The 11,803-nt window shown below is 42.1% G+C and overlaps 2 protein-coding genes across 7 annotated transcripts; one reads left to right on the forward strand and one right to left on the reverse strand.

The window, feature by feature from the left end:
- Positions 1-80: 80 nt before the first annotated feature.
- Positions 81-2,274, reverse strand: LOC114436789 (ras-related protein rab7). 4 transcript variants are annotated; one of them, XM_028407237.1, is made up of 6 exons: positions 2,143-2,250; positions 1,977-2,042; positions 1,702-1,828; positions 1,387-1,605; positions 952-1,077; positions 81-849 (listed from the first exon to the last, which is right to left on the reverse strand). In XM_028407237.1, exons 1-6 carry the CDS (start codon positions 2,214-2,216, stop codon positions 763-765), a joined length of 699 nt encoding a protein of 232 aa, XP_028263038.1. In that variant the 5' UTR covers positions 2,217-2,250; the 3' UTR covers positions 81-762. The 4 variants fall into 4 exon arrangements, with proteins under 4 accessions (XP_028263038.1, XP_028263037.1, XP_028263040.1 ...); XM_028407236.1 differs by having other exon boundaries at positions 81-867; XM_028407239.1 differs by lacking the exon at positions 1,977-2,042 and having other exon boundaries at positions 2,143-2,274.
- Positions 2,275-5,857: 3,583 nt separating this feature from the next.
- Positions 5,858-9,534, forward strand: gata1a (GATA binding protein 1a). 3 transcript variants are annotated; one of them, XM_028407324.1, is made up of 6 exons: positions 5,858-6,001; positions 7,271-7,508; positions 7,607-8,110; positions 8,380-8,525; positions 8,649-8,774; positions 8,847-9,534. In XM_028407324.1, the coding sequence occupies exons 2-6, from the start codon at positions 7,295-7,297 to the stop codon at positions 9,132-9,134; spliced, it is 1,278 nt and encodes a 425-aa protein (XP_028263125.1). In that variant the 5' UTR covers positions 5,858-6,001; positions 7,271-7,294; the 3' UTR covers positions 9,135-9,534. The 3 variants fall into 3 exon arrangements, with proteins under 3 accessions (XP_028263125.1, XP_028263127.1, XP_028263126.1); XM_028407326.1 differs by having other exon boundaries at positions 7,280-7,508; XM_028407325.1 differs by having other exon boundaries at positions 5,859-6,001; positions 7,258-7,508.
- The last annotated feature ends 2,269 nt before the right edge of the window (positions 9,535-11,803 follow it).

Consider the following 11,803-nt stretch of genomic DNA (forward strand, 5'->3'; position numbering starts at 1 on the left):
GGAAGAAAGCTTACATAGCCGGAGTGTACTCACTTGTAAATTAGTTCGTTCATAGAGCAAGAATAAAACAAACAAAAAAAAAACATCTTGGCCTTTTATATAATTACCTGTAACAAACTGTTTTTACATGTTGGTCATCTCTTGATTGCCTTTTGTGTCTTTACTTATAAAAGAAACAAATATATATAAATATATATAGTCTCCCTGATTGTTCTGATTTGCTTCTGTCAAGCTGATTCACTGTAGTCTGAATCACTGCTAGGTTCATTACAATACAAGCTTGTACAGGGAGGTTTCTGACTGGACATGAGTGTACATCTACTTTGTAAGGGCGGATTCAGTTGTGATGTTAAAAGGCCAGGAAAAGCAGAGCCAGGCGTCTGCTTGCCGACTTTTCTCCGGCTCGCGCCTTCGGCTTCCGTCTGTGATTTCTCCCGATTTCTTTCTAGAAATGAACTTTCTCTTCATATGCATTCATAATTTTGTGCGTGTCAGTGTGTCTGTTGAACAAAACTAGACATGCATGCAAAAGCAGTGTATTTTAGTAGTGATGCCTTAAGTTAGACCATAAGCTGAAGGTTCTCAAAAAAAAGAAAAAACATTTAATGAGTTTGTTCCTCTCTCCATGTGGTATACAATTGTGTCCTTTCCTTCCACAGTACCTTTGCTGGGTCACTATTTTTGCACCCTTGTTAGATAGGTCATCATCAGCAGTGCCGAGGTCTCTGAACTTTCCTTCCCACGCTGGGACGAGTGCTCCTCTCAGCACTCACAGGTGTTGCGAGTTTCTCTCGGCTGTTTGCAGGTTATCTGGAAATGTCCTGTATTTTCCAATGTGTGTTTTTTGTACTGTAGGGAGTAATGTATCTTTTATCATCAAAAAATAAACATGTTAAACATAGATCTAGTGTCTTTCTTCCCTTGATACAAATGTAAAAGTGATTGAATCACCTGTTGCAGGCCTCTTTGACCAGCTCTCATAAATGGCTTCTCTACGTTCACATCCTCTTTGGCGCTTACTTCAAAGTACTCCGCTCCTGTTTCCTCACACCACTGCAGGGCTTTCTTGTGGGACACCTGTGTGACAGGAGAGGGCGCATCAAATGGAATGTAGTGGGGTTCTGTCCAAAAAAAATCTAAAAGAAAATTTTAAAATCTGAATCAGAATTCTTTTATTTCTCCCTAGGGGAAAAGGGCCACTGGCAGTGGTAACTCTCTTCTGTTCACACATCACCAGTGTTCATCAGTTCAGAATGTAATCAAATAAAAGGCATAATGTTATCCTATTAGAGAAGCAGTACCCAGAGAAATATCCCCCATTATATCCTTCAACACCTTTGGCCTGGACTTTTGGCTGTACTGTGACAGGGGAAGACTTTGACTAACCTCTCGGCCACTCAGGTCACATTTGTTGCCCAGTACAATAAAAGGGAAATCAGATGGATCCTGTGGCTCCGCTTGGACCAGAAACTCCTTCCTCCATTCCTCCAGAGCCAAGAAACTGGTCCTGGATGTGACATCGAACACCAGCATGCAGCAGTGAGTTCCTCTATACAGAGGTGTGCCCAGAGACTGGAACCTCTCTGTGCCTGCTGTGTCCCAGATCTCACACACACACACACACACACACAGAGGGAAACATGATGCTGTGGATTCATTGTCACAGATCTATATTTAATATAACAGTCTACTGTGCCTGACCTGCAGCGTAACTGAGTCCCCATCCATGTCTATTGTTTTAGAGAGAAAGTCCGTTCCTATGGTGGCCCTGTACATGTTGGTGAAGCGGTGATACACATATCTGTTCATGAAGGAGGATTTTCCCACCCTGAATAAATACACACACACACACACACACACACACACACACACACACACACACACACACACACACACACAGTGGATGCCTTTTCCTGCATTCTGTTGGATTTGAACAGGTTGTTAAACAGCTGTTTTACCTAGACGTAAACACTTACTTTCTCTTTCTTACGTCCTTACGCTTTGGACTGTACCCATTAGATTTGAGTTTTAGTCTCACAGTACTAAATCAAGACGTGTCAGTAAATGAAAGTGAAAGGCCTGTCAGCGGAGCACGACTAAATCACAACAGTTTAGTGAGTGAAATAAAGAGTGTAACTTTACCCGGAGTTTCCTATGAGGATTATTTTCAGGGTAACAGGATCCTTTTCGTCGCTCATGTTCAGGTGTGACCGCATCTGTTCCGCCGGAGCTTCAGCTCCTGATGCCTTCAAATGCCCCTCGGACTTCTCTAATTTGACGTGTCACAGTGACAGTAAACACAGCAAAACGGTTTTTATCCGACTAGATGTTTGGCCAAATCTACTTTATTTACAGAGGAGGAAAGTTTAAAGAGTTATGTTAATTTTTCAAATAGCATTATTGTTTTAGACCTTTGTAAGCTAAGGCTGTTTTAACTATATAACCGGCGGAATTTGGGGGAGTGTTTGTTTATGCTTTTTTTGTTTATTACTTGTTTGTCGGGCCAGAACTCCAAAATGTCAAATATTGCATATTGCATACACTCACCTTTAGTATGTAACTCTGTCTCCACAGACACTTCTAAGTGGCTTCGAATGCATCATATATCTGGTTGACCTCTGTCCTCTTTTTCCTTTAGCAAACAAAATTCTCACACACACTTTATTGACTAATGATGCAGAAGGCTGTAATAAACTGAAAGAAAAACAATACAGAATCACATGCAGACTTACAGTTATTTTTTGTAAACTATTAATTTAAAAATCATATTATTCGTTTAGTTTAGGCCTCAGCAATTTTTAATTTTTATTTTTAAATATTTCATTAAATATTAAAAGATGTACATTGAACATTGTAACATTGATATTCATCATTTCCATGTTTCCCACTAGAGGGCAGTAAAGACCTCAGGTGAGTCACCCATCCTCCAGTATTCCCCCTTCACTGCCAACAGGTGGTGTTATTTTCATTTCTGCTTCAGTGTTTGCCTGCTTATAGACAAATGATTTACTGATGATTAAAATATACCACATGTAACAATGTTATATTTCGAAGAAATACATGATGCCCGTGTTTAAGAATGTTTCTATTTGAAGTAATGTTGACATCCAGAAACATGGATGGAGTCTTAAGTCTTTTTCTCAGTGTAAACATCAAACAATGTCATTAAATACCTGTGATACTGCCAGGTATGTAGCATCAATTAATACCATTTAGAATGAAACTTAATAGAAACTGGCCTAAATATAATTACTCTGTGCTGCTGACAACCAAAGACATGAACACAAACTCACAACCTGCATAAGAGAAACAGAATGACAAATTATCAGCAACACTCTGAAGTTCATTCCTTCATATCTGTGTCCTGTTCAGACTGCCAGAGGTGCGGCAGAATACTGAGATTACATACACCAGTGCTAAGCTTTAGCCACTCTGCAGCCTAACTTCATTAGTCATTGCAGAGACAATGACGACACTCATAACATATACTGCTGCTGCACAAAACATCACGTGCAGTTTTTGAACCAACTCATGTGTCAAGAAAACCACTAAAAAGGTAACTAAGCCACTAAAAGTGCTGGAAGTGACCATGTGTGTGTGTGCATGTGTGTGTGAGCTCCTCTGGGTATAGCACTGTTGCTGCAGTCCTGCATTGCTGAGATAAGGCACTGCCTTCACAGAATCCTGTTTCTTGGGAATTAGAAAGCTGTTCTAAAAGTTCACTGGTGACACACAATGGACAACCATCACAACGGGTTTACACCACCTCCCAACTGTCTGAGAAGACGCTCCACTGTCAGCTCAAACTGCTTCTGTTGAGCTATTGTCAACAGAACTGGCTTGTTGTGTGTGTGTGTGTGTCACAGCTCGTGTGTGTAACATAGCACAGCCACAAACGTGCTGTAGGGCCCTGTGGCCCTGACTGTGTGACAGAAGAGAGCGGCGGGGCTGTAATTCCTGGCCTCCTCCTCTCATCTTGATAACCTCTTATCAGAACAGAGCAGCCCGCTCACACAGCGGCCGCCGCCACATCCCTGCCCAGCTGTCCACACTCGCAGACACACCAGCTCACTCATAACACTGCGTGCACTTGCAAAGGCTGATGTGCTGCATTCCCATTTCATTTTCTATACCACTGTGAGCCCTGTGAGACTAAAGAGTTCATACCAAGTAACAAAAAAAAGAGAAAAATGAGCTTTACCAACAATTACTCCTGTCTACAGTCAAGGCTAACTGAGGCATACTCAGACTCAAACACCAGGTTCAGCTCAGGATTTCACTGAGGAAAGTGCTCCTGCGGCTCATAGGTCTTATGGTTTCTTAATGTAGACAATCAGCACAAAGTAATGCTTTAAAACCTTCAAGCAAACAGTATCCTTCTAATCATGCAATCAGTTAATTAGTGAGTCAACAAAGGCATTATTAGACTTTCTTTTCATGGGTGAAGACCATTAAAGGATGAAGAGCTTGGACTGAACCCGACTGAGACTTTTCACACAACTTGAAATTTCATAAAGATGAAATGTTCTGTCCACACTTTATTTACTCTAAAACCTGACACAGGCAGGTGGCAGGTTTCCACCTTCCCCATGACCTGTAGCCCCGGTGTCCTCAGTGAGGAAGATACTTCAGTATGACATGTCTATGAATGCTCTCATTCATCCAGGTCATAGCAGCTGAACTGAAGAAGCTACGCGGAGGAGTGGTGAAACGTCTTCAAAAACAATGCCTTGAGTCCAGTTGTCTGGATTTAAACTCTTGCACACTTCAGTGTGACTGTGTTTCCTGATACCCATCCAGTCAATGGTGCACCTTGCTGACTTTGACCAACAGTTTATTTCTGTCGGCACAGGCAGCAGTAGCTTTTCCTGTGAAACCACTGCACTGTATGTAGAAATTTAGGCACAGCGGTGGCTCAATTACAATTCTGTGCCACAGTTACTCATATTTTGATTTGCATCTGGCCTAACTGAAGCATTTTATCTGCATCTTTACCTCACAAATGCCATTTCAATTTAACTGCTGTGGGTTTTTTAAATGGCAGAAAAAGGCCCAGCGTTGAATGAAAAAGGCCCTAATTCTTCCCACCTGTTTCTCTCTCCTGATTTCCCTGAAAACTGTAAATGAACAAAGACACAGGAAAGTTGGGGAGCTGCTTTGACTATCAAATGACTGGGACAGTGTCAGGCTTGTGCGCAGCCAGGCCGTGTCCAGACCATATCTCTCCCCAATGATTGCAGCTTCTTTCCCGATTTGCATTACTGTGTTCCACTCTAAGCTTTGCTGGACCACAAAGAAGTTGCGTCTTTGCATTTTACATTTGCTTTGTTCAAATGTCTCAAACTTTTTTCCATGTGGGCTTGGCCTTATCAGGGGCTGTATGCACATTTCATCAACAGACAAAAAGCTTCATCCTGCATGCTCACAGTCATGCCTGCAACGGCTGTGTGTTATGAAACCAATGTATGTATGAATGTACTTTACAAATAAAGATATAAAATATACTTGGTGTGCTTATTTCTGTCCATCGGCTGCGGCCGTGCAGTGCTTCCCCTGTGGAAATCATCACAGATACATACATGTTATCAATACTACACAAGCAGCACACACAGCAATAAAGGAAGAGCAGGGCAACTAAGATTTAAAGCTGACACCTTCGCCTCGCACTGACGCCGCAAATCTTTGATAAGACAAACACTATTTGTATTTTGTAGATATATGACACAGTTAAATATGATTTTGTCTGTAAATATTGCACATTAATACAACTTCTTTCTTTCTTTTTTTTCTTTTGGACTAAAGAGGTGTGTCTTTGAAAAAGTTGTCCCCAACCCCTCCCACGGACTGTCTCGTAGCCCTAAACTTTGCTGGTGGTTGGAGAAGTTGTTCTTATAGCCATCAGCCTGCGCTGAGGTAGACAGCCGAGTCGGGCCGCCCTCCTCCTGGTTGTATAGATTTGAGTCCTGACTGCTGTCGTCGCTCATCTGTCACATCCACTCAGGTAGGTGACCTGTTGGTCTGAAACTCTGCAGCAGGCGGCAGTTAAATTATGATGTGTTGTATTAGTTTGCTGTGAAAGGAAATTTAAATCTTCACTAATGAGGATTCCGACTAACTGTTCCTTATAGAGATATGAGAATTGAAAGCTTTGCATTAACGGGGATTCTCTTTTATTAGTTTAAATTTGAGTATTTTATTTATATGCTTGCAATTTCTTTTTTTCCACAATATTTAAAGTCAAAGGAATGATCAAATTAATTTGGTTTATTTGGTACATGATACAGTTTTAAATAAATTCTAATCCACTTTATGTCACAGATATGTGGGTTTATGTCATTATCAATAGTTGGACTAATCCCAACCCAATAAGATCTGAGTCTGGAAACCATTTAAGATCAGTTCTAATTTTGTCTGAGCAGTCTGACAGATTTCCAATAATCAGATGAGAGTAGGGTTGTGTTGTATCAGTGGGACTGGATATATATTTAGCATTATAATAATGCAGTCTATCTGATTTTCTCAGCTTTTATCAGACACTATCAGTCTCTTCTCTTTCCTCTTCTCTTCCCTCTATAGATACTGAGTGGCTGTTATTACAGTTCACACCACGCTGCTGTGACACTGTGTCACAGTTCTTTGAGTTATTTTATGTCGTTTTCATCTCAAGGACTTAAAACTAAATTATAACATTAAAGGATATTTATGAATAAAAATACAAAAAATCATTGTTTTAGAAGACAGGTGTGAAAATGTGACATAAACCTCTGAGCAATGTGACACTTTCACCAGAGGAAATATGCCAGAAAACAAAACTTTTTGTGTGTGTGTTGTGCTGTTTGTCCACCCAGCAGGGTGTCCCTGAGGACATGTCTTTTGCATTTCTCTAACCGGCACACCTATTGTAGAAAGGCCACTTGCTAACTATTTGGTCACTGGTTGCATCGCTACATTAATAGACCCATTTATTTTTAGTTTTTACTTTCAGCTACAGTCAAATGAGGATCCTAGAAAAGGAAGTTTGAAAAAAAGGCTGCTGTCGAGAGATCTTGTCCCTGATAACTTTAAGGTTGACACAGGTTGTTGTGAAGTGAAAAGTTAGATAAAAATGTCTCTCCCTTAATCAAAACCCAAAAGGCTCAATTTTACCTCAGTATGAGCGCACAGACCTACATGCAACTTACAAATAACCTGTGCACATACAGTAAATCATTCAGCTGTGAACATGGTGTCTTACTAACAATCAAATCTAAACTTCAGCCTTATGTTTTAGTGTGGTCAGTGTTTCTCTGTCAACATGGAGGACTCTTCGGAACAGTCCCACTGGGCATCTCCAGGCCTGCTCAGCTCAGACCCCCTGGCCGGTTTCTCCTCTGATCACAGCTTACTGCCTCCTGGAGAAGATGGGGAGGCCTTCTTCTCCAGTCAAGACACTGACTACACCGGCTTACCCTCTTTTTTCACCAACCCAAATCACAGCCGAGCTCCCTCCACCTACAGACATAGCTCGGGTCAGTGCCTCCACCCACTGTCACCTGACTACTTCCCCCTCTTTGTTCAACCACCAAACTATGATCTAACATACTCTCATCTCTATTTCGTTTTGAAGTTCGCCAGGTGTTTACTTCACCGAGTCTTCTCAGCAACCTGCAGCTGCTGGACGGGACCCCAAGCCACTCTCTGAGCTCACCCTACAACCCCCCGGCCTCCGCATGGAGCAGCAATCCTCTCTCCAAGACCTCTCTTCACCCACACACACCAACTTCCCTCTACACCCCTGGAGTCACCTCCTCCTTCACAACCTCTAGAGATGGATACTCGTCTCCAAACAGAGAGGGACGGGAGAGCCCCCGGCTCCAGGAGGCCTTGAAGGCGGAGCGCCTGAGCCCTCTGAGTGGGTCGGGGGGCAGCAGCAGCTTTCTAAACCTGACTCCTGCAACAGGGAGTGTGTACACACCACCCCACTCACATCCACACATGCTGAGCCCCTACAGCTCATACATGAGTGGCCCACAGGAGTACAGCCCTGCTGCCCTCTACTCCAGCCCTGGAGCGTGGATCAGCCCTTCGTACTCCCCTAAACTCCGCAACAAGTTGAGGATATCCACTCCAGGTGAGGATACACTGAGATGTGTCATACTATGTGATCCACACACACTTTGACAATATGACATCAACCATTACTCTGGAAATAAGGACAAATGAGACTCAGCCTTAGAAACAGCATTCAGTGCCTGCTGAGAAGCTTTTATTCATATCACCTGTGGGTAAAAAGATCTCATCTGTACTTCCATAGCAACTGTGTATCTGCAAATGAACACAAAAACTCTTGATGCAGTGTTTGGAAAACTCACGTAACTGTGTGTTCATGATTCTGAACAGAGGCCAGAGAGTGTGTTAACTGTGGAGCCACAGCCACCCCTCTGTGGCGCAGGGATGGTACAGGCCACTATCTGTGCAACGCCTGTGGACTGTACCACAAAATGAACGGGCAGAACAGGCCTTTAATCCGACCCAAGAAGAGACTGGTATGACACACACACACGCCAGGGGCATGACCTTTTGTTGACTCCTCAGTCAGCTATTACATAAATAATTAGTCATTGTCAGAATAGGATATAACCTTGACCATTTCCTTTTCTGTGATTCAGATTGTCAGCAAGCGTGCAGGTACCCTGTGTGCCAACTGTCACACAAGCACAACAACACTGTGGAGACGCAATGCCAATGGAGAGCCAGTGTGTAACGCCTGTGGGCTCTACTTTAAACTGCACAATGTGAGTCAGTCAACCCACCACCTATTTGTACATGAAGAGCCAGAAAACCTAACTTGACCCTTGTTTTCCCAGGTCAATCGGCCCCTCACCATGAAGAAGGATGGGATTCAAACTCGTAACAGAAAGGTCTCCAACAAGAACAAGAAGAGCAAGAAGGCAGCCATGATGGAGCCGTACTCTGAAATGGCTCAGCTGCCCTCCATGGACGACAATGGTGGGCCCTTCTCACTCGGCCCTGGGACTCTCCTCACCTACAGCCACACGCCACACCTCATTCCAACACCATCTCCACTGCACCCCTCAGCCAGCTTACCATACACACACCACCTCAACTCTGGCATGGTGCCCACCCTGGTGTGACATGACACAACAGGCACCTGTATGTAGATTAAGGAATCAGCACACCTGCTTGTTTTCCAGCTGGTTATGTGGATTTGTACATATGTGCTTCTACAGTGGATGTCATGTCATCTGAGTTTACTTCACTGTATTCTATCATTTAACATTTTGTTGATGTTATCTTTATAAGGCACTTGTTTAATATTTGATACAATCACTCCAGTGAGGATGCAACACACTGATAATGAATTCTTTGAGCTGTAAATACACAAATCTGATGTGACTAAGTGTCTGCTTTTTATTTGCAAAGCTAAACTTCTCTTTTGTGTTTTTGTTGGTCTGTTTTGTATTTGCATAATTATGTATGTATTTGTATTTGATATTACCACGTTGAAGCGCTACTGAGAAAATAATAAAATGTGTGAACTAGGCCTTTGTTTTAAGTCATTTGAATCGCCTGCTCATCTGCTCAGCTCAGTGTCCTGACCACAGTGAAGCCTCCTGTGTGCTGGTATTGTGCTCCTCTGCTCAGGTATAATGCCGCCTTTGTGCAGGCCGCGCTCCACTTTGACAGTGTAATTGTACATAGCGGGTATGCAAATGTTCCATTCCACAGAAGTGACAAACATTAATCTAAAGTGCAACACTTATATCTGGTTTTATATTTAGACCAGTGCTGCCAGTAGTTGGGTGTTTTTTCATGAAGCACTTTTTTGTGTTTTGAAGTCATGCTTGCATGTAAAGTTCAGAGATTTTAGAGAACAGGCTAACTAATAATGTAAGTAATGTTTCATGACATCACAGCTTTACAGTATTTTTATAAAAGAAAACCCCTTGCCAGGGTTACATTATGAATAATTTCTAGTAAATGTTTTAAATCTTGAATTAGTAACAGGAAATCAAGCTGTGCAAAATGTTTTACTTCAATTGGGAGCAGAGTCAAATTAAACACAAGTAAAATAAATGTGTTTAAAAATGACTCTGCAGTACATGAACAAATACTTTATCATAATGTGCATTTAAATCACTACAGAGATATATAAGTATAATCCCACTCAAATAAACCAAAGTAGGCTGTTTAATATTGATCACTTGTGGCCATGTTGTAATAGATTAGATTAGATTAATTAGGGTAAAATTCTTAGTGACTGCAAGCTGCTGCAAAATACCATAAGAAAATCATAAAAGAAATGCCTTAAACCTGGTAGCCTCTAAATACCCAGTGTGTTTACAGTTGATTTATTTAGCGATTTATTATCTAAAATGCCTTGCTGTAAACACAGCACAGGGACATGTACTATGTGTGTATGTTTTATGCTGAGCAGTAGGGCTGGGGTTACTAACTCAGGACTGGGGGATGACTGATAAGTTATCACTGAGGCCACAGACCCCAAATCATCCACCTGCTGCTGGCACCGCCACTCTCGCCCTCCCGTCAGTTAAGTCAATGAGGACCACAGTGCCCGCCTTAGACAACAAAGACAAATGCTATTATCACTGGAATCACCTGAATAGATGACTGTATATTTACATTGGTTTTAGTTTCAAAACCAGGTGTCATGTTTAGGTCAAGTGAATTCAGTCATATCTCATAACCTGTGGCAACGCTCGCAATGCTTCACTTCAGACTGTCTAAAAATTATCAGTCAGCTGTGTGCTAATTTGTGCATGCTTCACTGCAGATGTCAGGGAGAAATAAACTTCCATTTATGCATTTTGTTACACCCTGGTGAGCACAGCCCTGTGAACATCTGGGCACACCACCCACTCATGACACTGCAAGACATCAGTGCATGATAAACCATGTCTAAGGAAGAACTTTTGACTGTACACATGTTATACAAGTTTCTTATCAAACAACAGAGTGGTAAATAAAAAAAGAACCTAATTTAATTAGCAGTCAGACGTTACAGTACAGGAAGCCCCTGATACCCAGAGGACCTTAATGACTGGAATTTACTGCAATGAAGTATGAGAAGGTTTCTATTTGAATCCATTTACTACACACACACGTTATCCTAATCCCCACTTAAGCAGAGAATATTTCACAGTTCAGCGGCACAGGATTTATCATTAACAAACCAAACTCAAAAAAAGACACAAAAGGAGGATTTAGCAAGCCCATCCATAATTTATACTCTTTTCCTCAACTGTCTCTATCTGTTGTTTATCTGCTGCAGCTGTCAGCACTGCTCTGGGGAAATGGCAACAAATGACGGGGATAGATTAGCAACCACAGGCCTGCTCCAGTTCACTCACAAGGCCATCCGTTGGCAGCCTTCTCCCTCCTGCTACTTCAGTGTTTGTCCCATTCAGACAGCACATCCTGCACGGGGAACAATGTCCTGGTAGAAGCTGTAACATGAAACTTGTGAAGCTGTGTTAGCTTATTAGTGTAGGCAACATTTCTCAGCAAACTTGTGTGACTAATTTACCTCTCCTGTAATGACTATAACTAAACAAAATAGACACGTAGTCTGCTTGTTCTGAAATGTGTGGTCCACAAGCACCCCCTACTGGTAAAAGCACAACGCTGCAGCTCCAGTTTTTTTCCCAACTGACGCTGCACAGGATGTAAAACCCTGAACACTGCAGCTTAGAGATAACACTGACTGTGTCTGTGTACATTACAACTTATAGTTTCATCTGACAGCTGAGGAGCATTGAATTGTATGGAACACGTTACATGA

Source organism: Parambassis ranga, chromosome 5, assembly GCF_900634625.1.
Source record: "Parambassis ranga chromosome 5, fParRan2.1, whole genome shotgun sequence".
NCBI lineage: Eukaryota > Metazoa > Chordata > Actinopteri > Ambassidae > Parambassis > Parambassis ranga.

Coding starts and splice junctions, on each gene's coding strand:
- LOC114436789 (XM_028407236.1), bottom strand. CDS start 2,216: ATGCGGTCACACCTGAACATGAGCGACGAAAAGGATCCTGTTACCCTG. Junction 1,606..1,701: donor GGGACTCAGTTACGCTGCAG/GTCAGGCACAGT, acceptor TGTGTGTGTGAG/ATCTGGGACACAGCAGGCAC. Junction 868..951: donor GTCAAAGAGGCCTGCAACAG/GTGATTCAATCA, acceptor TGATGATAAAAG/ATACATTACTCCCTACAGTA.
- gata1a (XM_028407324.1), top strand. CDS start 7,295: ATGGAGGACTCTTCGGAACAGTCCCACTGGGCATCTCCAGGCCTGCTC. Junction 8,111..8,379: donor GTTGAGGATATCCACTCCAG/GTGAGGATACAC, acceptor GATTCTGAACAG/AGGCCAGAGAGTGTGTTAAC. Junction 8,775..8,846: donor TCTACTTTAAACTGCACAAT/GTGAGTCAGTCA, acceptor TTGTTTTCCCAG/GTCAATCGGCCCCTCACCAT.